Raw genomic sequence first — 24,046 nt, 5'->3', positions numbered from 1 at the left:
TTCTCGTCTCTGAGCAGTCACACTCCATGAGGACTGACTGACCCACAGCCTGCCTGCAGGACTAGCTGTCATGTTGTCTGTCTGTCACCACCTCTGTCTGCTGTAGAGAAACAGGACTGCACCTTTTTCTTGAGCAGGAACTTGTTCCTGCAGATGAGGATCTCCCTCAACCACTTCAGAACTTCTGTCCCGTTCACCATCTGCTGGCAGATGAGTTTACGGCAGATAAGGAAGAGCACCTGTGAACTGCAGGAAGAAAGAAAGAAAAGTTCAATCCACATGTTGCTGCTTTTTTCACTCTTGTGATCACAGACTGTTTCTAAAAGAGTTCGTAGCTTCAGGTCTGTAAAATGGTTCTGATCCAGAAGTGTCTTCAGCTGCAATACCAGCGAGTGCCACTAGAGGTCGGCTCCAAAAAGCCTCCGGCTCCATAGACTCCCATTGAACTTCTCTCATCAAATCCAAAGTGAATAAAATGTGTCCATCAGTTATCTCGGTGTTGTTAGCTAAAGTCACTCCTTCTTATTAGTTTTCTGGAGGTCCATCTGAAAATAATCCCTCATTCATTAGAAAAGAAGATTCAAGAAGACCTGTTTTTGGGTGGCGTGTCTGTTTGATTGACAGGCCTGTGGTGCAGTCAGGTTACAGCTATCGGTGGGCGGGACGTAGTATCGTCAGGTTTCCAATCAGATCCACCGCTCACTCAGACATTTGATCTCTGATAGACGGATTGAGGAGTACCTGATGTCCCAGAAGGTCTCGATGGGGGCGTCGGGGTTCCACAGCTCGATGGTCTCAGGCTGGTGAAGGACTAACAGAGCCTGGAACCAACAGGGCGGCAGGTCAGAGGGAGAACCAGGCCTTCATTTTAAACACGGTCTCATTCTGTCTCATATGAAGCTTCTATATGTTCTGATCTCCTCTTTTCATGTCAGTGAAAACAACACTTCCTCCATGTTGACCTGCAGATCTTAAGACATCCAGTCACATCACACTCACCACTAACACACTTTGTTTTAACAATCGTTCCAGTTGCCTCCATTTCACTATTTTTCCACTGTTGAGCTCAAGGAAACTAATTTCAAACTTTCTGCACAAATGTGTCAAATTAAGAGCATCCCATCAGATTAAAGGGCCTTCCATCGTTCCTATGTTTCCTGGGAGGCTTTTATTTTGAAAGGTCTGCAGGAGGTGTTGAGTTAGAATAACTCTACAGACATCAGAACCGGAGTTCTGCTTTGGCTTCTGATGACAGAATCATGTTCTTGTGTTCATATTATCAATGTGATTTGTTCTGAGTAAGAGTTGATGATGAGAGAACCCATGTGGTGCTGTGACCTCTGACCTCCATGGCTTCTTGTGACAGCTGAGTGGTGTTGGTCAGGGGAACCAGCTGCACCAGGCCGGTGATGAGCTCCGCGGTGCTGCTCTGCATCTCTGGAGCCTGCTTCACTGGGTTCTAACACACAACAGTACAATGACAACTCTTAGGACCCAAACTGATACAAAACCAGGTCCAAAATGATAGTTTTACCATCCCAGTTATTAATTTAATCCATCCACACTGAAATAAAATCAGAACATCATCAAAACATCAATGTAGAAATCTCATCTGAATCCCCCAGAAATAAATAAAACACTCCAACCAGAACTGAACCAGTCCAACTAGACCAGTCCTGTCCAACCACAACTGAACCAGTCCAACCAGAACTGGACCGTGAGGACTCACATGCAGCATGAGTTTTGGGTCGGCGTGGATGAGTTTGACCAGAGCGAGCAGGAGGCACTTGTAGCTGCGAGTGTCCAAGTCGGTTGCTTTCTCTTTGAACTTAAGGCTGGTGGTCTTCTTCCCGATGAAGGTCAGACTCTGAGAACGACACACACTGTTACTTAGGAAATAAAACCACAGTATAACAGTTTAGAATAAATAATAATAGTAATAAAACCCTGTTTCCAGTTGGGACTCTGTGTAAAACGTAAATAAAAACAGAGTGGGATGATTTGCAATCATGTAAACCTATATTTAATTTATTTATGTTTAACAACAATAATATTGTCAGTGAGAAATGTTAAAAAAAAAATATATATGTTCATTTTGAATATGATGGCAGTAACACAGCTGCCTCATCTGTACCTAAAATAAACCTTCATTCTCCATGTTCAGTTTATATTAGTGATGTTTCTGAGCTCCAGATAAACTGTTTCAAACAGTTTATACAACCAGCAGCTCCGTCCCAGAGATCTGATTGGTCAAATCATCATGACATCACATCCTGCTCATCACTACAAATATCCCTCCACCTCCTCAATGGGAACATAGAATTAGAACTGAGTTTCATATAATAAGTAATATAATGTAGTTTCTACTTGTTATAGTTCTATTAAATGACCCATTTGGTGAAGTCGGGTCTCTTTTGGTCCTTTTTGGTCGCTCCGAGCACCCGTACCGTAACACCACGGATAGTCACGCACTTACAGTCCTAGAGGAGGCTAGCTGGACCGGTTTGGTTTGAACACATGACACGGAGCTAAAATGTTAAAAACACATGAGAACATGGATATCTTTGTTCATCAGATATCTTTGTTTATCACGTATCTTTGTTCATCAGATATCTTTGTTTATCACGTATCTTTGTTCATCAGATATCTTTGCTCAACAGATATCTTTGTTCATTGGATATCTTTGTTCATCAGATATCTTTACTTACCACATGTCTTTGTTCATCATCAGATATCTTTGTTTATCACGTATCTTTGTTCATCATCAACTATCTTTGTTTATCACATATCTTTGTTCATCAGATATCTTTGTTCGTCATCAGATATCTTTGTTTATCACATATCTTTGTTCATCGGATATCTTTGTTCATCACATATTTTTGTTCATCACATCTTTGTTCATCAGATATCTTTGTTCATCATCAGATATCTTTGTTCGTCAGATATCTTTGTTCACCAGATATCTTTGTTCCAACCAGACTAAGCTAGCTGATCAGTTTAGTGTTTCTATGTTCTGTATTTATTCAGTGAGTGAATTTCTCCACAATATGAACACATGTAGATTACATGTTTTATTTAGAAGGTAGCTTGTTGTATAATCTCTATATTACACTGGAGGGTGTTTTAGCATGGTTATTATTATTATGTCTTATTATTATTGTGTATTGTTATTATTATTAATAATAATATAATGATGTATTATTATTATTATTATTGTTCCGACAGTGATGCGGTCCGGACCGAGGTGCTTGTGTAATATTGTCTAATTAATGACCCTCTCCCAGCGGGTGTGTGTTGTTGGACCTGTTCATTGTGCTCCGTGATCTCAACACATATCTTTCCACATGTTCTGTTACTACTGAGCTTCAGCGGGCCATTGTCTCACCGGCGTCATGCGTAGAGGAGCGTGGGTGCCGGCGCCTTGGATCACCCGGTTCAGGGTGTCGGAGAACATGAAGCGGAGCTCTCCAGAGTAGCAGTACACAGCGTCGATCTTCGGCCACCAGTCCAGGTGGGACTGAAAGGAGAAACCACAGGATGAGACACATGAAACTCCTCTATGGTCACTAATCACCTGAAGAAACTCCGGACTCACGTTGGTGATTATTCTGTGCAACGAGTTGACCAGGACGAAGTGGAAGGTGGAGGGGGAGGAGGAGGCCAGACAGACCTGGAGGACAGAGAACACAAATGTTGAGCAGCTGTTCCACAGCAGAGTGAACACACCCACTGCCCCCTGCTGCCCAGCACACCTTAAAGTGCTGGTTGTTGTGAGGGTTGATGCGGAAACAGGATACGAAGCAGTCCATCATGAGCTCCACGTCGGTGTTCTGGCTGCCCGTCCCTCTCCAGAAGGGTTTGGCCGGGTTGAACAGCAGGGCCTGATGGGACATGGACGGGGTCAGAGGTCACTAACAAGCACATCACACATTTCTGACAATATACTCACAGGGATGGATAACGAGACTGAAGGAGGAAATGTCTCCAGAAAAAAAAAAAAAAAAGGTTCTGGGAAAATTTTCTAAATAAAACACCCATGTGCAGTCGTAAAAAACGTCACGACATCAGCGTCGATCTCGCAGTTTCTATCAGAAAATAGAAATACCTTCCACAATAAACAGGAGGATTCATGTTTTAATGACTGAAACACAGCAGCTGTTTTAACTGTGTCTGCAGGCTGCAGCACAAAGTAGGAAACAACAACAATGAACACACAACGGACGAAAAAGAAGCCGTTTAACAACGATAGAAGAATAGAAATGAAGGAAACATGATAAATGAGCAAAGAAGATAAAACAGGTAAAACTGGTCTGACACTCCGGAGGTGGAATATTCAGGTTAAATAAAACAACACGTTTTTAAGTCTGTGAACAAGTCTGAGTGGTTTTGGTTTCTTTTTTCTCTCTAATAATCAATAAGAAACAGAGTTTATCCATCAGAGAACAAACCACTCATACTGCATAATGTTGGTCTTGATACTTTCTACCTACAGACAACCAACATCAGGGATCCTTAATGAATGCAGTCATGTTGGAGGACGAGATAAAGTCATTATGGAATTATTAAACTTTCAAACAGTCCATCCAGGATTTTATGGAGTTTGTTTGTGATTTGTGATCAAAAATGTTTGATTTTGCGGCCGATTATCTCCAAAATGTCGATATTATTTGTGAAGTTTTAAGTGAGTTTTTTTGTGTAAAATTGCAGGAATTAGAAAAAGTTGCAAGTTCAGAATGAACAATTCGATTTTTTTTTTTAAGCTCTACCTGATAAATGAATAAATGTGTAATCACTTCCTGTGATAATAATCAGGCTGCACATCACAGAAATATTTTTGTCCCAATCTTTTTTTTAAATGTATTTATTGAACATGGAGAACCATTTCTCCCAAACCCCGTCACTTCCTGTTTCTGCTCTTGTTCCAGTTTCCTCCGGTGAACAGTTTTATTTGGAGATGAGATGAGAGGAGGAGAACCGTACTGACTGTACGTTATTGTTGTTAATAAAGTGATTTTTGTCTGAAGAGATTTACTTTATGCCGTTAATACTTTCAGCACAGATTCTGATGATGACGCTTTTTGCGGAAAAAAAACTAGCATTTTTTTTAAATTGCAAACTCCTGCAAATATTGTGGAGTTTGCTTGAATTTGCATAAAGTTTTGCTATTGCAAGATTTCGATTCCCTGCAAGGACTGATTAGAATATCTGTCTGACTGGCCTAAATAATCCAGGACTCAGTGTAAGTGTTTCTATATTACTAGCTTTTATAGAAAATAAAACAAATTCAATAGTTTATTGTATTGCAGGGCTGAAATGATATTAAAACACATACATAAGAGTCCAATCATTTTCCCGGAGTTCCTGTGACATCAATTGAATGTGTTTAACATCCAAACTCCATTTATAACCATGTTTCTGTTAATAACTGTGTAGAAAACACCGTCACCCTCCATCCTGCTACTGGTTGATCAGCTGAATGTTTCAGCTGCTGCGGCAGAAACAGACACAACGAAGGAGGACAGAAGCAGAACATGAACAGCAGTCAGACCTTGAGGTCCATGACGATGGACTGGACCAGCAGGAAGATGGTGGAGTGGTCCTCCCAGTTGATGTAGGTGGAGGCTTTACACAGCTTCACACAGGCGATGGCGGCGCTCTCCGTCAGTTGCTTGCTGCTTCCCTGTCCTGCCAGAGCCTTCCTCAGGCTGTCCAGGAACAGCTTCTGGAAACACACCGCCGGCAAAGAGTGAGGGCGGGGCTCTCTCTGTGTGTGTGTGTGTGTGTGTGTGTGTGTGTGTGTGTGTGTGTGTGTGTGTGCCTGTGTGTGTTCTTCCCACCTTGTTGGCTTTGCTGTCCTCCACTGTGTCTTTAGAGATGGTGTGTGTGATCTCTGGACAGAGGATGAGGAGGATGATCTGCAGCGGCCACACAGCCGCCTTCCTCTTGGCGCTTTCTGCAAAGCTGTCGACCAGGTCGAACAACTTCTCTGCAGCTTCTGTCCCCCCCCCCCCCCCCCCCCCCCACACACACACACACACACACACACACACACACCATTACAACAGTCATGTTAAACACAGAAATAACTTCCATCAAATATAAAACAAATAAAGATGAAAACATGACTTTTGGATTTTACCAGAAGTATTGGAACAGTTTCACATGTTTTTGTTAAGTTTCTGTGCTTCAGCAGATTAAATTTAAAGTAAATTTTCATAAAATAAACAAAACCATCATATTCAACATGAATGACTTCATACTGAAGTGGCCATCCTGCATGGTTACGTGGTAACGGGGAATTCAGACGCTTTCCTTCAATACTGATGCAAACCTGCTCAGATCAAAGCTTCCATGACTTCACTCTAGAGATCAACACGTAACAGACTGGAGGAGACAACCTGCATCAACTGTCCAGAGATTTCAGGTGTGAGCGACTGTCTGATTAATGATGAACTGACGTTTTACAGAATGTCTAACGATGAAACAAATTTAATCCAAACATGAAACATGGTGAAATTATTAATATTCAGGTTTGACTAAACGATTTGGCTCCGCCCCCACCTGCCATGTCTGCCTGAGGCCGCTGGTAGAGCATGGTGAACTCATCGGGGTAGTTCTCCACCCAGTTCCAAAACGCCTGCAGACACAGAACACGGCACCATTCAGCCCAAAATTCATTTCCATTTTCAGATGTCAGGTGTGAGTTTGGGACAACAGGTACCTTCTCTAAACTGTTGATGACGGCGAGCTGGGCCGGCTTCTTCAGGGCTCTGAACTTCAGGACCGTTTCTGAGAGAGAACCAACAGCTTTACTGAGAACACACTCACACATACATGACATCTCACATTCAGGAGCTCTATGATCAGACGTCCCGGCGTGTTCAACTCTCACCTTGCAGTAATCTCTTGAGCTTGGAGCAGTCCACGCTGATGTACTGCATCAGCTCGATGTCGTGGACGTCCACGTTGTCCTCCGAGCACACGGTTAGCTCCTGTAGCCTGAAGAGACACACACACATGGCGTCAACACCCGTCCACCTGGACTGCTGTCAGCTGTCCACACCTGCATTCATCAGGCATCTTCAATGACCACTTGTGATTGGCTCTCACTTCCTCACTCTTTATACAAATAGACACGTACATCATGGAAATATCGAAGTAAAATAAACACATGATACAGGAGGACATTCCCTCACCGAGCCTCATTTTAAGGCTCCGTCTGGGATACATGTATGACGTATTCCCTGTGTGTAAATGAGTTTGTAATTCACACCCTGAACCGTCAGGACCTGATCGGTCAGGGTCAGATTCTTCCAGAGCTGCTGTGTAGATGAAGCGTGTGAGCTGTGAGTCTGTTGGAAGAAGCGTCATGTACAGTCTGTGTTTTTAATCAATAATCAGCAGCATCGTAGTTTGCAGGTAAAAGTTTCCTGCTTTCTCTAAAGTTCACCTGCAGTCTGAAAAACAAATAAAAGAAGTGCAGGCAGAGATCTTTAAGTGTAAAAACTGAAATAAAAACATGTAAAACCAACAAAGCTCCTGTAATGTGACAGAAAAACATGAAAGCAGCAGGTCAAATATGAACACAGGAACATGGAGCTGCATTTATCTTTACGCCTCATTCAGAGGACGTCAGCTGGTCGGGTGGTCCACCTCCGAATGTGGTCTTAATGTGGTCTGAGCACATCAGATATCAATGCACCCAGAGTGTGTTCACATCAATCATCAACCATCAGTGAGGTCATCAACCATCAGTGATGTCATCATCCATCAGTGAGGTCATCAACCATCAGTGATGTCATCATCCATCAGTGAGGTCATCAACCATCAGTGAGGTCATCATCCATCAGTGATGTCATCATCCATCAGTGAGGTCATCATTGGTTTGTGACCATATTTGGACAAGCTGGGGGAGGAGCCAGCGGTGGATCTGACCGATCTGATTGGAAACCTGACGATACTACGTCCCGCCCACCGATAGCTGTAACCTGACTGCACCACAGGCCTGTCAATCAAACAGACACGCCCCCCCAAAACAGGTCTTTTTGAAGCCTCCCCCTGACCAACATGAACATGATCTTCAATAGGGCTGAAAATGTTATTGTGATATTCAAATAATTTTTTGGTGAAACTTAAATAAGATATTTTTTTTTTTTTTCAAAGGACAGGTTCTAAAAATATATTTGACTGAGTAAAAGATATTTGATTTAAATATCCTTCATTATTGGCCAGAATATATGTTGGTGTATTTAGAGAGCCTGTTTTGAACCTGCCATAATAGATATTTTTGGTCATTTGCGTAGTTATGTGAAAATACTTTCTTGGATTTTGACTCAATCGGAACCAGATCTGGTGTACAGCCTTGAAATGAGATAAACAGTTCTATCATGAATGTGCAAGACTGGTCCGTTTGGATCTGGTGACATCAGGCTGAGCCTTTGCAGGAAATTGGCCATAACACATTAATGATTTATCCAATCATCACAAGTCTTGGTAAATTTGATCAGTCAGTAGAGTGGGTTGCACACTAATCAGAAGGTTGGTGGTTCGATCCCCAGCTCCTCCTGTCCACATGCCTAAGTGTCCTTGAGCAAGACACTGAACCCTAAGTTGCTCCCGATGGTGAACCATCAGTGTGTGAATGTTCTCCTGAGGGCAGCACCTTGCATGGTGATCTGTCTCATTAGTGTGTGAATGGAAAACCATGTTAAAGAGCTTTGAGACCAAAAGGTGATAAAGCGCTAGACAAGTACAGACCATTTACCTATATGAATATACAGAGCAAAGCATTTTGACCTCAACCCATAGGGGGTGCCAAAAACACCACAAAGGTGTACCTCAAAACCTCGTGCCATTTTAGTGCTCAAAATAACTACATCAGCAGAGATCCAAAGCGTCATGTTGACTGATAAATGTGGGCGTGGCCTTCAACAACACTCACGTCCCCCATTTTGCCGTTACTCTGTTGCAACATGACTGTTATGAGCAGGAACAAACTAGAGACTTGAAACCAGACACCATCACTGGAAATGATGCGCTTAAACTCCCCAAGAAAAATCATCCAATTCGGCCTGACACACACACACACACGGAGACACACACACAAACACACACACAGAGACAAACACACGCATACACGTACACGTACACACACACACACACACACAGAGGCAGGCACACACACACACACACACACACACACACACACACACACACATATAAACTGAGTCCATATGACTTAACATACCTCAATGTCTCCTAGAAAAACAAAAATAAATTAAAGTTTTTTTGCCCCCGGGTTGACTGTTGTTTAGGGCAGTAAATATCTGCGTGCTGAAGTACCTGGTGGAGATGCGGCTGAAGACGGCGTTGAAGTTGTTGCAGCTGAGGGAGAAGAGGACTGCGGAGGCGGAGGCCCGCAGCTCGGCGGCGTGCTGGTGGCCTTCGCGGTACATATGGATGAAATGGCAGATCTCCGGCAGCAGCTGTTTGACCAGCATCGTCTCATCCAGACGCAGACAGTCCTTAGATTGCTGAAGACGAAGGACAGAGAAGAAGAGTCAGCGAGGCGGCGCCGGTCCGGTTTGCTGCCGTTGGACCTGAAGGGATTACGGGTCAACAACCAGAGCAAGAGGGCCAAACCAAGATGGCAGATATGTAGCCTGACCTACTAACACCACATTGGCTTTTCTCGTTTTGAATCACCTCTTCTTTTAACAACACTCTGTAAACGTTCAGGAACTGAGGAGACCAGTTTCTGGAGGTTAGAAAGTGAAATGTGGTCCCATTCTTTCCCGATAGAGGACAGTTCAGGGTCTCCTTTGTTGTATTTTCCATTTCACTCTTCTACTATGAACGACCTCACTATGTTAACGCCCTGTTATTACTTATTCTGTGATTAAAAAATTATTCAATCATTGTGTTGCATATTAATTTTACTGTTTAAATCCAATGGTGCCATTTTGGAAAATTAAGGTAGTGGTTAAACCATAAAAACATCCTTTCCATATCTTTGTCAAAAGGAGAATAATATCTCTATCAGGGGCAGTTGTGTCAAAAGGCGGGTTTATTTTTTTTATGAACTTGGTCTGTATTTATTTACCACAAATACAGAGAAGTTCCTGCTTCCATCTGATTCTGAACACTCATGACAGGAAACTGAGTTGTTGTTGAAGGTAATCGGGCTTCACTGAGGAAACTCTGATCTGTGTGATTGGTGCAGGATGAGAACTTTAACAGAGGTTTGTGTCTGCACCAACAGCAGCACAGATACTGAACAATACCTGGGTTTTTATTATTATAATATATTTGATAGTAAGGAGGGGAGGTATAGATCTGGACTCCAAACACAATGGAGTGATGAAGGTGTGTTACTGAGATGAGGTTGAATTATTCTGCAGTAGATGTACAGCTGTAACAGCCGGTAGTTTGTTCCTGACGGACTCACCCCAGCCAGACACTTCTCCAGCGTGTCCAGGATGATGAGCTGGGAGAGGTAGAGGTTCTTCTCAGAAGCTTCTCCAAATATGCGCTGTGAAGAAAGTCACAGTCAAAACAGAAACCCAACCTCGGATTCAGCTTTCTCAAACTCACCACATGCAGTTATGTTGTGGTCAGAGCGTAACGATATCTACCTACATGATTAATTCACATAATATGGAACCAGATGGAAAATCAGTGATGCCAGATAATGCCTGGACAGGGAGACTCCTGCATCTGAACAAGGTCATCTACATTTGCTAAAATGAGCTGAATTGCAGCAGGTCATTTTTCTATTTAACAGTACGTCACTTCTAACTTTCCCCGAGACAAAAACCCGGCTGCTCGTACAACGTTTCAACGGGCTCGCGTACCGCCGCTACCTCGTCTGGCGTATCGTGACAGGAATCCGTTTTATAGGTGCAATGTTCATCATCATCACTGTAAAACATTTGAATCTTTAGAGCAGCTAACGTCGACACAAACTGGACACAAGAACGACCCACATGCCGTCACTGTAAGGTTTTAATGCTGCGACAATGAACCTGCTAAAACCTCAGATCACCATCTGTAACGTAAATCTAACTTTACTTAAGAAACCATTGCTAACTGCAGGCTGCCTGGATGCTCTGCTGTTAACGTACAAAGTGTTTCACAGGACTTAAATCTGACAAACACTGAACATTGTTCACTCTGTGAAGACAGAGCTGCTGTCATCACAGATTGTACAAGTTCTACCTGTAAAGAAAAAGCTTCCAGTCATCTTTATTTCAATCAAATGTAACATGAACACGGAGCGAGTGACTGATATCTGTCCTGTTCTCTCCCTGAACCCTTTTAAAGGCCTCTGACTGAATCCAACACCTCCGACCGCTTCACGTGTTCTGCAGGGATCAGCCAGGCGTGCAGACCTGGAAAAGTGGGTCACATTTAAACTAATCTTCTCTTTGTGTCTGAACAGCAGAGTGCAACAACCATCAATGGATTCAAGGACAGAAGGTTGTTTCACTACCAGGGTGAATAATCTCAGCATCCAATCAGTGTCCTGGAACAGGAAGAAGCCGCTCACCATGTTGTTGACATTTTTGAGGATGGTGGTGAGGCCGCTGATGACCAGGGAGAACTTGTACTTGGAGATGTTGATCAGGCATTCCTTGTTGTGCTCTGTGCTGACTTTGGTGTGGGTGTTCTGATGTCCGACTTTAATGGGAAGCTGAAAAACAGAAAACGAGAGGATGAGAAGATTAAAGAAGTGTGTGTTAATAGTTAAAGACAACAATGGAAATATCACAATAATCCAGTTGTCTATAATCTTTTCTAGCGGTGCCAACAAATCAGTCCCAACTCTTTTGGAAACAGAGTTGAACATTTCTGCATGAATATGACCAACAACGTGTTGAAAGGGCCCTGATTGGAAATGCAACATGTTTAACATTAATCAACTTAATCAACCAAAAAGGAAAGCAGGATCTGTGCAGCAGCGGGGGTGGAGTCACGCCGCGCAGCCACAGTTCCACAGAGCATCACAGTGGACGCCGTCGAGTGTCTTCACCGACACCGAGCATCTCAAGGAACACAACACCAACACCAGCCAGGACTCATCCTCCCAAACTGTTCTCAACCAACACCGCACCAGGAGCAACAGATTCCATTCAATCTGACGTATATGGAGACAAATCACAGTACAAGTTATCCGTCAGCACTTGACATGGATAAGTCCTGACAAAAGAACCCTGAAACATCACAGAGAGAAACCCAACGCTTCAACCAGACACAGCTGGAAGGAGGACCGGACAACAAATCACCGCTTTTTTGGACTGAATTAAGATCACGATTCTCTCACGCTTTCATTTCAATATAATAGTTTGTTTCATGATACAGAACAACTAAAAAACTGGAATGGTACCTGATAGAAGATATTCCAGTAAAATATTCATTTATAAATATTTAAATATGATCGACCTGAAAATTCAGGTGGTTCACATCAATGAAATGCTTCTACTGAATCTAATAAAACATGATTACATAATTTTAATGCCCCGTGTGCTTTTGATCTTACATCATCTGGAAGTTCAGATGCTCATGCTCACTGCACGTTTGACCTTTAACCCACCTCCTTGATTTGACGGTTGACAAAACAGGAGAAACCTGTGATAAAGAGGACTGTTGGCAGGTGTTTCTATACTAAACTGTATATTACTTCTGTATTTGAACCAAGTGGCAACCAGCAGTGACGTAACCGTTGGTTTTTAAACGCCTAATAAGCCTCGAGTTCTGAGCGGTTCGGAGCAGGAAGTGACCATATTTGGACGAGCTGGGGGAGGAGCCAGCGGTGGATCTGACCGATCTGATCGGAAACCTGACGATACTACGTCCCGCCCACCGATAGCTGTAACCTGACTGCACCACAGGCCTGTCAATCAAACAGACACGCCCCCAAAAACAGGTCTTCTTGAATCTTCTTTTCTAATGAATGAGGGATTATTTTCAGATGGACCTCCAGAAAACTAATAAGAAGGAGTGACTTTAGCTAACAACACCGAGATAACTGATGGACACATTTTATTCACTTTGGATTTGATGACAGAAGTTGAATGGGAGTCTATGGAGCCGGACACAGACTGTCCACAGACTGTCCAACTGTCCACTGACTGTCCAACTGCCCCCAGACTGTCCAACTCTCCAATGACTGTCCATTGACTGTCCAACTGTCCACTGACTGTCCATTGACTGTCCAACTGTCCACAGACTGTCCAACTCTCCACTAGCTGTCCAACTGTCCACAGACTGTCCAACTCTCCACTGACTGTCCAACTGTCCACAGACTGTCCAACTCTCCACTAACTGTCCAACTGCCCACAGACTGTCCAACTCTCCACTGACTGTCCAACTGCCCACAGACTGTCCAACTCTCCACTGACTGTCCAACAGTCCGCTGACTGTCCAACAGTCCACAGAACTCACAGGACAAATGAGCCCCCATACAGACATGAAATCCTAAATATTGTGACACCCATTCGGGCCCCCGTTTGTCCACGATAAGACGGTTTCTAAGTAAAGCAACAATACTGGTGTAGATTGAGCATCCGTTAGTAGAACTGAAACTATTGCTTAATTAGACAACTGAAATCAATGAGCACTGCTGTTCTGTGGCAGCGGTTAACATCAACATGATTAAAGTTACACCAGCTGTGACAAAGAATTTTATCCACATTATCCATTTCTCATTAAAAAAAAGAAGCCTGTCATACCCAAATGGGAAGCTATCATGACGTCACCCATTGATTTGTGAACTGCTGTTTTAAAGCCCCAAGTTCAGCATCTCAGCCGTCGTCAACTTGTTTTTCTGGAGCAGGAAGTGACCATATTTGGATGAGCTGGGGAGGAGCGATTGGTGGATCTGACTCTACCTGACCGGAAACCTGAGGACACTATACCTGTTCACCTGCAGCAGAAACTGACTGCAAACTCACCCGTGTTTGAGGCCTAATATTCAGTTAATTAAAGGAATATTGTCAGATGGAGCGCCAGTAAATTATTCAGAAGGACCAATTTTAGCTAATGACACCATAATGACTTTGGATTTCATGAAAGAAGTTAAATCTATGGAGCTGGAGTTTTTTGAGCCAGCCCTTAGTGGTCCTCAGAGGTATTGCACTATATGGCACTTCCACATTGGCTTCACTCTTCAGTCCGGAAAGCTTTGTCCATTTTTACATATCAAGCTTTTCCCCGTTTTTTTCCCCAGGTGTTGTAGCGGTGGGGGGAGTGTGGGCAGTCATTTAACATGGATTTGCACTTCATTTTGGACCAATAACATGACAATATTCATTTTAAAATGTACTCTGAACCACAAAAATTTAAAATGAGAGAACATTGGTAAAACAAAGTTTCTCCTCCTGTCAGTCGGCATCCACCAGCCAGCTATAGGGTATAGTATTAGGTAGGGATATAATCTTATTTTATCTTATCCATATTCTGCTGGTCCTGTTATTCATCAATACTCCTTTTCTTTTTGTTTTACTAAAGAATTGGGTTTTTTAAATCCTCATTCAGAACAGAATTTTTATTGACATACAACCCCGTTTCTGAAGAAGTTGGGACGCTATGTAAAATGTAAATAAAAACAGAATGCAATGACATGCAATCACATAAACCCATATTTAAGTGAAGATAGACCAGAGACAGCATATTAAATGTTTAAACTCAGAAATGTTATTGTTTTATTAAAAATATGTGTTTATTTTGAATTTGATGCAGCAACACGTCTCAAAAAGGTTGTGACAGGGTCAACAAAAGACTGGAAAAGTTTTGTAAAGATGTTTTTTTTTTAAACACCTGGTGGAACATCTCGACTAATGAGGTTACCATGGCAACAGATTAGTAACATGATTAGGTATAAAAAGATGATTTCAGAGAGGCGGAGTCTTTCAGCAGTGAAGATGAGGAGAGGTTCACCACTCTGTGAAACACTGTGTTGGAAAATAGTTCAACAATCTAAGAATAATGATTCCTCAACGTAAAACTACAAAGAATCAGTGGATTTCATCGTCGACGGTTCATAATATCATTAAAAGATTCAGAGAATCTGGAGAAATCTCTGAACACAAGGGACAAGGCTGGAAACCAATATTGGATGGTGGTGATCTTCGGGCCCTCAGGCAGCACTGCATTAAAAACACACTATTCTGGAGTGGAAATCACTGCATGGGCTCAGGAACACTTGTGAAAACCATCGTCTGTGAACACAGTTCATCGCTGCGTCCACAAATGATGTTAAAACTCTCCAAAGAAGAAACCAGATAGAAACATGATCCAGAAACACCGCCGCCTTCTCTGGACCGAGATCATTGAAGATGGACTGAGGTGAAGTGGACAACTGTCCTGAGGTCTGATGGATCACAATCTGAGATTCTGTTTGGAAATCATGGACGCTGCATCCTCCAGGTTAAAGAGGAGAGGGACCATCCAGCTTGTTATCAGCTCAGTTCTGAAGCCAGCATCTGTGATGGTACAGGATGCATTAGTGCACATGGCATGGGTAGCTTGAACATCTGGAAGGAAGCATTAATGCTGAATGATATATTCAGGTTTTGGAGCAACATGTGCTGCCATCCAGACAACGTCTCTTTCAGGGAAGGTCTTGTTTATTTCAGCAGAACAACGTCCAACCACATTCTGCACGTATTCCAACAGCATGGTTCTCTAGTAGAAGAGTCCGCTGATAAACTGGCCTCCTACAGTCCAGACCTGTCAATCATTGAAAACATCTGGAGCATCAGGACATGAAAAATACAACAAAGGAGACCCTGAACTGTTGAGCAGCTGAAATCCTCTATCAGGCAAGAATGGGACATTTCACTTTCAAAACTCCAGAAACTGGTCTCCTCAGTTCCCCAATGTTTCCAGAGTGTTGTTAAAAGAAGAGGTGATGCAGCTCAGTGGTGAACATGATCCTGGAACAACTTTATAGAGACGTGTTGCTGACATCACATTCAAAATGAGACGATATTTTTCATAAAACAATAAAATTCGGGCTTATGTGATTTGCAAATCATTGCAGTCTGCTTTTATTATATTTTACACGTCGTCTTTTTCTTTTCTTTTTCAGAAACGAGGTTGTACATTATAAATATGACAACTACAACAACAACAAAAAAGTCTTACTGGGAAGAAATCTGAAACTGTCAATGACATAAATAGAATTCCTGACATGAAAATAAGCGAAGTTGAGAAACAATTAAAAACAGACATGTCAGTATCAGTCCTTCCTCCTGTCCTCTGGGGATGGTGGAGAGGGAGGTTGCCATCTAAGGCAACAACTTTACAAGAGTTTGACTATTTAACATATACACATTACAAACTAAGCTGAACACAGGGCACCACCATTCTGTCCAGGAGCAGCTGAGATTGTCACTGAAATGAGAACAGCTGGTCCACCTTAAAGGTCAGTCCACCTTAAGTAAACTGGATCAAGTTCCAGGACTGTTTCTAAAAGAGTTCGTAGCTTCAGGTCTGTAAAATGGTTCTGATCCAGAAGTGTCTTCAGCTGCAATACCAGCGAGTGCCACTAGAGGTCGGCTCCAAAAAGCCTCCAGCTCCATAGACTCCCATTCAACTTCTCTCATCAAACTAAACAACTAAACAGCAAAACAACAAAACAACCAAACAATCAAACGACAAAACAACCAAACGATAAAACAATCAGACAGCAAAACAAGCAAACAAGCAAACAATCAAACAAGCAAACAATCAAACGACAAAACAATCAAACGACAAAACAATCAAATGACAAAACCACCAAACAGAAAAACAGTAAAACTACCAAACAGCAAAACAATAAAACAGCAAAACAATCAAACAGTAAAACAATCAAACAGCAAAACAATCAAACAGTGAAACAACAAAACTATTCTTTTCGACATGATTGTCCAATAAAGCCCACTGGCACCCGAGACATAATCACCTGGTACCTGAGGTTTAGGAACTAAAACTACTTGATTAAGTTTGGGTTCAAACCACTGACTGGATATAAAAGAGTTCGTAGCTTCAGGTCTGTAAAATGGTTCTGATCCAGAAGTGTCTTCAGCTGCAATACCAGCGAGTGCCACTAGAGGTCGGCTCCAAAAAGCCTCCGGCTCCATAGACTCCCATTCAACTTCTCTCATCAAATCCAAAGTGAATAAAATGTGTCCATCAGTTATCTCGGTGTTGTTAGCTAAAGTCACTCCTTCTTATTAGTTTTCTGGAGGTCCATCTGAAAATAATCCCTCATTCATTAGAAAAGAAGATTCAAGAAGACCTGTTTTTGGGGGCGTGTCTGTTTGATTGACAGGCCTGTGTTGCAGTCAGGTTACAGCTATCGGTGGGCGGGACGTAGTATCGTCAGGTTTCCGATCAGATCGGTCAGATCCACCTCTGGCTCCTCCCCCAGCTTGTCCAAATATGGTCACTTCCTGCTCCAAACCGCTCCGAACTAGCAAAGATGGTGACGGACAGAATCTGAACTGGAGGATTCATAATGATTAAATAACTGCTGGTTGCTGATTGATCAGAACACACCTGAACTCATCATCTTTCTGTGGTGGTTTCTTCTATCACCATTCCTGTCTGAATACTTAAAATATGAAATCTATATTTCCTTAACAATACAAACCCTCCAGAGGTCGTCTCGAGGAAGGTTTTGACTGTGAAGTGCTACGACTGCTTGTACAGCAGCGTGTTGGGAGGGTTGAGTTTACAATCAGTATTGTTGGCTGATAGAAGGACGCTGTTTCAAGATTATAGAGAAAAATCAACGATGACAACGAGGCACTCAGCCCTGTGGTATGTGTCATATTATCACATTACTGCACTGATGCGGTCACCTAAGTACGTAGATATAGATCAGTCTTTATGGAGCTGATAAGCATCCATTAGGAAGTGCTTGGCTATGGCCCGATCCTGTGGCCTGGGACACCTCGACCATTCAGAGCGACTGACAATCGAAGAGATTCATCCTTTTCTTCATGCAGTGAGTGAAGCGCTCACATTCTTTCCTGCAGATCATTTGGCTGTGACAAAGTTGGCAGCAAGGACGTAAACAGGAAGCGGGACACATCTCTGCAACGCTTTTTCCAATCCAGATCAGAATTTCTATGCGGGCAGACAAGTCCTCATTGTACTGGTGAGCGACGTACTTCGGTTGAAGCACTTCTGCTCGGCCCTCCGATGTTTTGCCCTCGATGACAGTTAGTCACTCAAAATCTACCATTAGGTCGGCTCGCATGTGTTTTACAGCTGCCGACTCGTTTTAAACGCTTTTGTAAATACTCAAAACAACAGCTGGATTTATTTTCGTGCTGTTTAACTATCAGAAAAAAAGTGTCCTCCCCAAAGTCCACTTAGAGTCACATGTTCTGGTTTCCCTCTCGATACGTGATAAAAACTAAACCATCTCCATGACAACGGACTCGGACCAGATCAGATTAAAGAAATCACAATGTGGATCCTGAACATACAGAACTGGGAGTTGTTGAACTGTTGGGTTTCTCTCAATAATGTTGTTATTTTACGGCACATAAATCAAATATAATGTTTAGGTAGAGTATATCCTCGTACACGCATCAGCTGACGGAAACACAGCCACGTGAAACAAGATGAAGTCTCTGATGTGGTGACATTGGTTGCTATGGATACTGCTGTTAGCTTTGACTGTTGGTTCAAAGCTGAACTTGAACTAGCAGTTGTTTAAATTTGCATGAATTTAATATGATTGTCGGTCCACTTTACAAACAGTGTTGGAAAACTGTAATACAGAAAAATTAAACATACCATGACCGGCAGGTTCAAACCAAACCATTACAAATACAAACCGTGCTGCCATTACTGGGGGTGCTGGTCAACATCAACCACCATACACACCGTGTTTATTATGGGATACGCTGACGCGAATGAATGAGCAGGTTTTAGTTGGAGCTTAGCGGTTACAATAACCAAGAAGTGGATTTAACAGCTAAAGCCACTTTCTTCCAGAGGTGGTAATCCAAGCTGAGCTGCTGAAGCCCAGCGAGCGGCCATGATCTGAGGCAGCGCCGCCGGCAGCAGAGACGTCTGGCAGCTCCACAAAACTCAATCAGTTTAATACAAACGGCTTCTAATGCTCCGACTCTCAGACAGCTTTCTGTGTAACGAGACAGACTCATTCAGAAAAAAGTTACAAATCATGAAGCTTCCTGGTTCATCCCAAACTAACCTCTCCCAAAGTGAAGTTCTGCCCTTCAGGCTCATTTAACAACACTGCTGCAAACCTCGCTAGTAACTATAGAGTATTTAAAGAGTCCAAACAGTGAGGAGCATCTTTAACTATAGAGTATTTAAAGAGTCCAAACAGTGAGGAGCATCTTTAACTACAGAGTATTTAAAGAGTCCAAACAGTGAGGAGCATCTTGAACTACAGAGTATTTAAAGAGTCCAAACAGTGAGGAGCATCTTTAACTATAGAGTATTTAAAGAGTCCAAACAGTGAGGAGCATCTTTAACTATAGAGTATTTAAAGAGTCCAAACAGTGAGGAGCATCTTTAACTACAGAGTATTTAAAGAGTCCAAACAGTGAGGAGCATCTTTAACTACAGAGTATTTAAAGAGTCCAAACAGTGAGGAGCATCTTTAACTATAGAGTATTTAGAGAGTCCAAACAGTGAGGAGCATCTTGAACAGGAGTAAATAAAACCAGGAGCACCGACAGGTGGTGGAGAGCTGAAGGAGGATGAAGCTGCAGGATGAAGCCCGACAGGTTTGCTCCGTCAGCTGACAGCAGAGCTCCGCTGTCACTCACTCCTCACCCGGAGGACGCCGCGTGCTCAGCCACTCAAATCTGATTTGTTTACATTTGATAGCCAGGCCTGCTAAGTGTTAGCCTAGCTCGCTGGTGGGACCGGCCGACAGCAGGTCTCCGGCGGCTCCCCGAGGCGCCTCTGCTCTCCAAATGTGCCCGACAAACGGCTGTGGTGCGCGTCAGTGCGCCGTACAGCGGCTGTCTCCGTATATAACCCGGGTTAAATGTGGGATAAATGTGCTAATTGATCGTGTAAACGGCGCTAGCTCCAGGAGCTCCTCTCCAGTGTGGAGCAGCACCACCTCCTCCACCTCCTCCACCTCCAGCCGGGGAGCTAAACTCTGCCCGAAATCCATCTTCTGACGGGACCTCGTCACGTTACACGAGCCGCTCGCCTCTGCGGTGGAGGCTCCGGACCACCGCAGCCGTGCTACACCCATCCGTGCTCCACCCATCCGCCGAATCAGCCCATCTTACCTGCTCATCAAATCTCGTAATCACGGCCTGGACCCACTCCACTGGTTTGTGAGCCGCCATGGCCGGGCGGAGGAGCACCGCAGCGCTGGGCCGGGGGATCCGAGGTGTGCTGCCGGAGCGGACGGGCTTATATCTGCATGAAAATCTATCCTGAGCCGATGAGAAAGGACGAAAGAGGCGAATATTTTCCCCTTTCTGTAGAATTCACCATGCCACCGCCATGACACACCACCGGAAGTCTTCTTCAGAGGAATTGATGGGAGGTGTTGGACACTGAGGTCAAGCTAGCTGCAGCGGAAAACACCACTTCCAGGAACACTTTTCAAAGTAACAGCTGTTGTCCAAATGTTTTCAGAGTGACTCCATAAAAGTGTGGCGGTGGAATCAAAAGATAAAAAACACCTGAAGTGTCAAAGCGGAACTTTGTAAATAAACTAGAAATCCCTCTTTTTCGGTTCATGTCTTATTTTTTTTGTAGTTTATAGCATCTTGTTGTTTGTTTTATGATAATAAAACTATAAAGTTGACCAAACAAACCCGCCGTGCTGTAAGGTTAACGCCGATAACCCCGGTGTGGAAGAGCTGATCGGGAGGGACCTGTCTGCAGACAAAATGTCCCCAACAGACCCCGCCGTGTTTGACCGGAAATCACGTGACCTCCACAGCGGAAGTTATTCTTCTTTGTGTAGTTTTTTTACGTTAACGTCTGCACTGCGCACTTGTGTCAGAAAAAGCGGAAGGGCTGAACGTGTGTGTGTGTGTGTGTGTGTGTGTGTGTGTGTGTGTGTGTGTGTGTGTGTGTGTGTGTGCGTCTGAGAGAACAGGGAGAGACATAGAGGCTGGTGTGTCCTCTGGACGATGCAGGACAGATTGGGACAAAACTACATAGTCTTAGATTGGGTCCAATACAGGCCACAAACTCTGTAAAGGCACACTAAACCCTGACACTGTACACCTCGACACACACTTCCAAATGTCTCAAATAAAGTATCTTTACCTTTAAAACCATTTGATTCCTATTAAACTCTTAATTTGAAATGTTACTACAGTTTGTGAAGCGGGCCAGCATTATTCAGCAGGACATATTTGTACTGTGCCCCATTATTTCATCTTAGGTCATTAGGGAATGTGTGAAATTCACAAAAACAGGAGAGCAAAGTATTGACATTATACAGGTGAGCTACGTGTAGCAGGACAATATCAGGAGAATGAAATGAAGACAAAGAGTTATCATTAAATTAGTTCAAGAAAGTGCTTCATTCGGTGGGTGGAACCCAGTTATATAATCAAATAAACCAACTGATAGGTAATATTATGAGTGCAAAGGTACTGCGTGATGAATCACTGGATTATTTGCAGGGAACGTCATCACCTATTAGATTAAATACGGTCAAAGGTCAGAGAGTGCAAGCACAATGACTAGTAATAAAATAACCATATTTAATAATAGAAACACCAGGGCTTAATCTGATGAGAGAAAAATGGCCGAGGCCCTAATATCTGAAAAAAACTTGTAACAGTGAGAAATGTGACCGTCTGTCAGAAGTGGTGGTATTGGATGAATATCCAAAATATATAGGGATATATGAGCTATGATCAGGATCCAAATGGACACAGCAGAAGAACTTTATTCCCTCTGTGAAGCATGGTGGTGGTAGTATCATGATTATCTCACATGGTGGTGGTAGAATCATGGTTATCTGACATGGTGGTGGTAGTATCATCTTTATCCAACATGGTGGTGGTAGTATCATGGTTATCTAACATGGTGGTGGTAGTATCATGGTTATCTCACATGGTGGTGGTAGAATCATGGTTATCTGACATGGTGGTGGTAGTATCATCTTTATCTAACATGGTGGTGGTAGTATCATGGTTATCTCACATGGTGGTGGTAGTATCATGATTATCTAACATGGTGGTGGTAGTATCATGATTATCTAACATGGTGATGGTAGTATCATCTTTATCCAACATGGTGGTGGTAGTATCATGATTATCTAACATGGTGGTGGTAGTATCATGGTTATCTCACATGGTGGTGGTAGTATCATGATTATCTAACATGGTGGTGGTAGTATCATGATTATCTAACATGGTGGTGGTAGTATCATGGTTATCTCACATGGTGGTGGTAGTATCATGATTATCTAACATGGTGGTGGTAGTATCATGATTATCTAACATGGTGGTGGTAGTATCATCTTTATCTAACATGGTGGTGGTAGTATCATGGTTATCTCACATGGTGGTGGTAGTATCATGATTATCTAACATGGTGGTGGTAGTATCATGATTATCTAACATGGTGATGGTAGTATCATCTTTATCCAACATGGTGGTGGTAGTATCATGATTATCTAACATGGTGGTGGTAGTATCATGGTTATCTCACATGGTGGTGGTAGAATCATGGTTATCTGACATGGTGGTGGTAGTATCATCTTTATCTAACATGGTGGTGGTAGTATCATGGTTATCTCACATGGTGGTGGTAGAATCATGGTTATCTGACATGGTGGTGGTAGAATCATGGTTATCTGACATGGTGGTGGTAGTATCATCTTTATCTAACATGGTGGTGGTAGTATCATGGTTATCTCACATGGTGGTGGTAGAATCATGGTTATCTGACATGGTGGTGGTAGAATCATGGTTATCTGACATGGTGGTGGTAGTATCATCTTTATCTAACATGGTGGTGGTAGTATCATGGTTATCTCACATGGTGGTGGTAGAATCATGGTTATCTGACATGGTGGTGGTAGAATCATGGTTATCTGACATGGTGGTGGTAGTATCATCTTTATCCAACATGGTGGTGGAAGTATCATGGTTATCTAACATGGTGGTGGTAGAATCATGATTATCTAACATGGTGATGGTAGAATCATGGTTATCTGACATGGTGGTGGTAGTATCATCTTTATCCAACATGGTGGTGGTAGTATCATGGTTATCTAACATGGTGGTGGTAGTATCATGGTTATCTGTTAACATGGTGGTGGTAGTATCATGGTTATCTAACATGGTGGTGGTAGAATCATGATTATCTAACATGGTGATGGTAGTATCATCTTTATCTCACATGGTGGTGGTAGAATCATGATTATCTAACATGGTGGTGGTAGAATCATGATTATCTAACATGGTGGTGGTAGTATCATGATTATCTCACATGGTGGTGGTAGTATCATGGTTATCTCACATGGTGGTGGTAGTATCATGGTTATCTAACATGGTGGTGGTAGAATCATGATTATCTAACATGGTGGTGGTAGCATCATGATTATCTAACATGGTGGTGGCATTATCATGATTATCTAAGATAGTGGTGGTAGTATCATGGTTATCTGTTAACATGGTGGTTGTAGTATCATGATTATGTAACATGGTGGTGGTAGAATCATGATTATCTAACATGGTGGTGGTAGTATCATGATTATCTCTCATGGTGGTGGTAGAATCATGATTATCTAACATGGTGGTGGTAGTATCATGATTATCTAACATGGTGGTGGTAGTATCATGGTTATCTCACATGGTGGTGGTAGCATCATGATTATCTAACATGGTGGTGGCATTATCATGATTATCTAAGATAGTGGTGGTAGTATCATGGTTATCTGTTAACATGGTGGTTGTAGTATCATAGTTATCTAACATGGTGGTGGTAGTATCATGGTTATCTGTTAACATGGTGGTGGTAGTATCATGGTTATCTAACATGGTGGTGGTAGTATCATGGTTATCTGTTAACATGGTGGTGGTAG

The 24,046-nt window shown here is 42.8% G+C and overlaps 1 protein-coding gene across 3 annotated transcripts in view; it reads right to left on the bottom strand.

Moving 5' to 3' along the window:
• nf1a (neurofibromin 1a) overlaps positions 1–20,596 on the bottom strand; it is a 94,955-nt gene extending 74,359 nt beyond the window's left edge. For all 3 annotated transcript variants that reach the window (XM_069166540.1, XM_069166542.1, XM_069166541.1), the window contains exons 1-16: positions 20,274–20,596; positions 11,549–11,692; positions 10,448–10,531; positions 9,343–9,533; positions 6,893–6,999; positions 6,722–6,789; positions 6,562–6,637; positions 5,838–5,995; positions 5,549–5,722; positions 3,753–3,881; positions 3,596–3,670; positions 3,386–3,517; positions 1,730–1,867; positions 1,346–1,459; positions 742–821; positions 123–246 (exon numbers count right to left, since the gene is read on the bottom strand). In XM_069166540.1, coding sequence (XP_069022641.1) covers positions 123–246; positions 742–821; positions 1,346–1,459; positions 1,730–1,867; positions 3,386–3,517; positions 3,596–3,670; positions 3,753–3,881; positions 5,549–5,722; positions 5,838–5,995; positions 6,562–6,637; positions 6,722–6,789; positions 6,893–6,999; positions 9,343–9,533; positions 10,448–10,531; positions 11,549–11,692; positions 20,274–20,333 — 1,854 coding nt within the window. In that variant the 5' untranslated portion in view covers positions 20,334–20,596. The remainder of the gene's footprint in view (positions 1–122; positions 247–741; positions 822–1,345; positions 1,460–1,729; positions 1,868–3,385; positions 3,518–3,595; positions 3,671–3,752; positions 3,882–5,548; positions 5,723–5,837; positions 5,996–6,561; positions 6,638–6,721; positions 6,790–6,892; positions 7,000–9,342; positions 9,534–10,447; positions 10,532–11,548; positions 11,693–20,273) is intronic.
• Between the last annotated feature and the right edge of the window lie 3,450 nt (positions 20,597–24,046).

The sequence above is a fragment of the Embiotoca jacksoni genome, unplaced genomic scaffold, assembly GCF_022577435.1.
Source record: "Embiotoca jacksoni isolate LCO1_2020_lvr unplaced genomic scaffold, fEmbJac1.0.p SCAF_39, whole genome shotgun sequence".
Classification (NCBI taxonomy): Eukaryota; Metazoa; Chordata; class Actinopteri; family Embiotocidae; genus Embiotoca; species Embiotoca jacksoni.
This window is presented reverse-complemented; position numbering and strand designations above follow the sequence as displayed.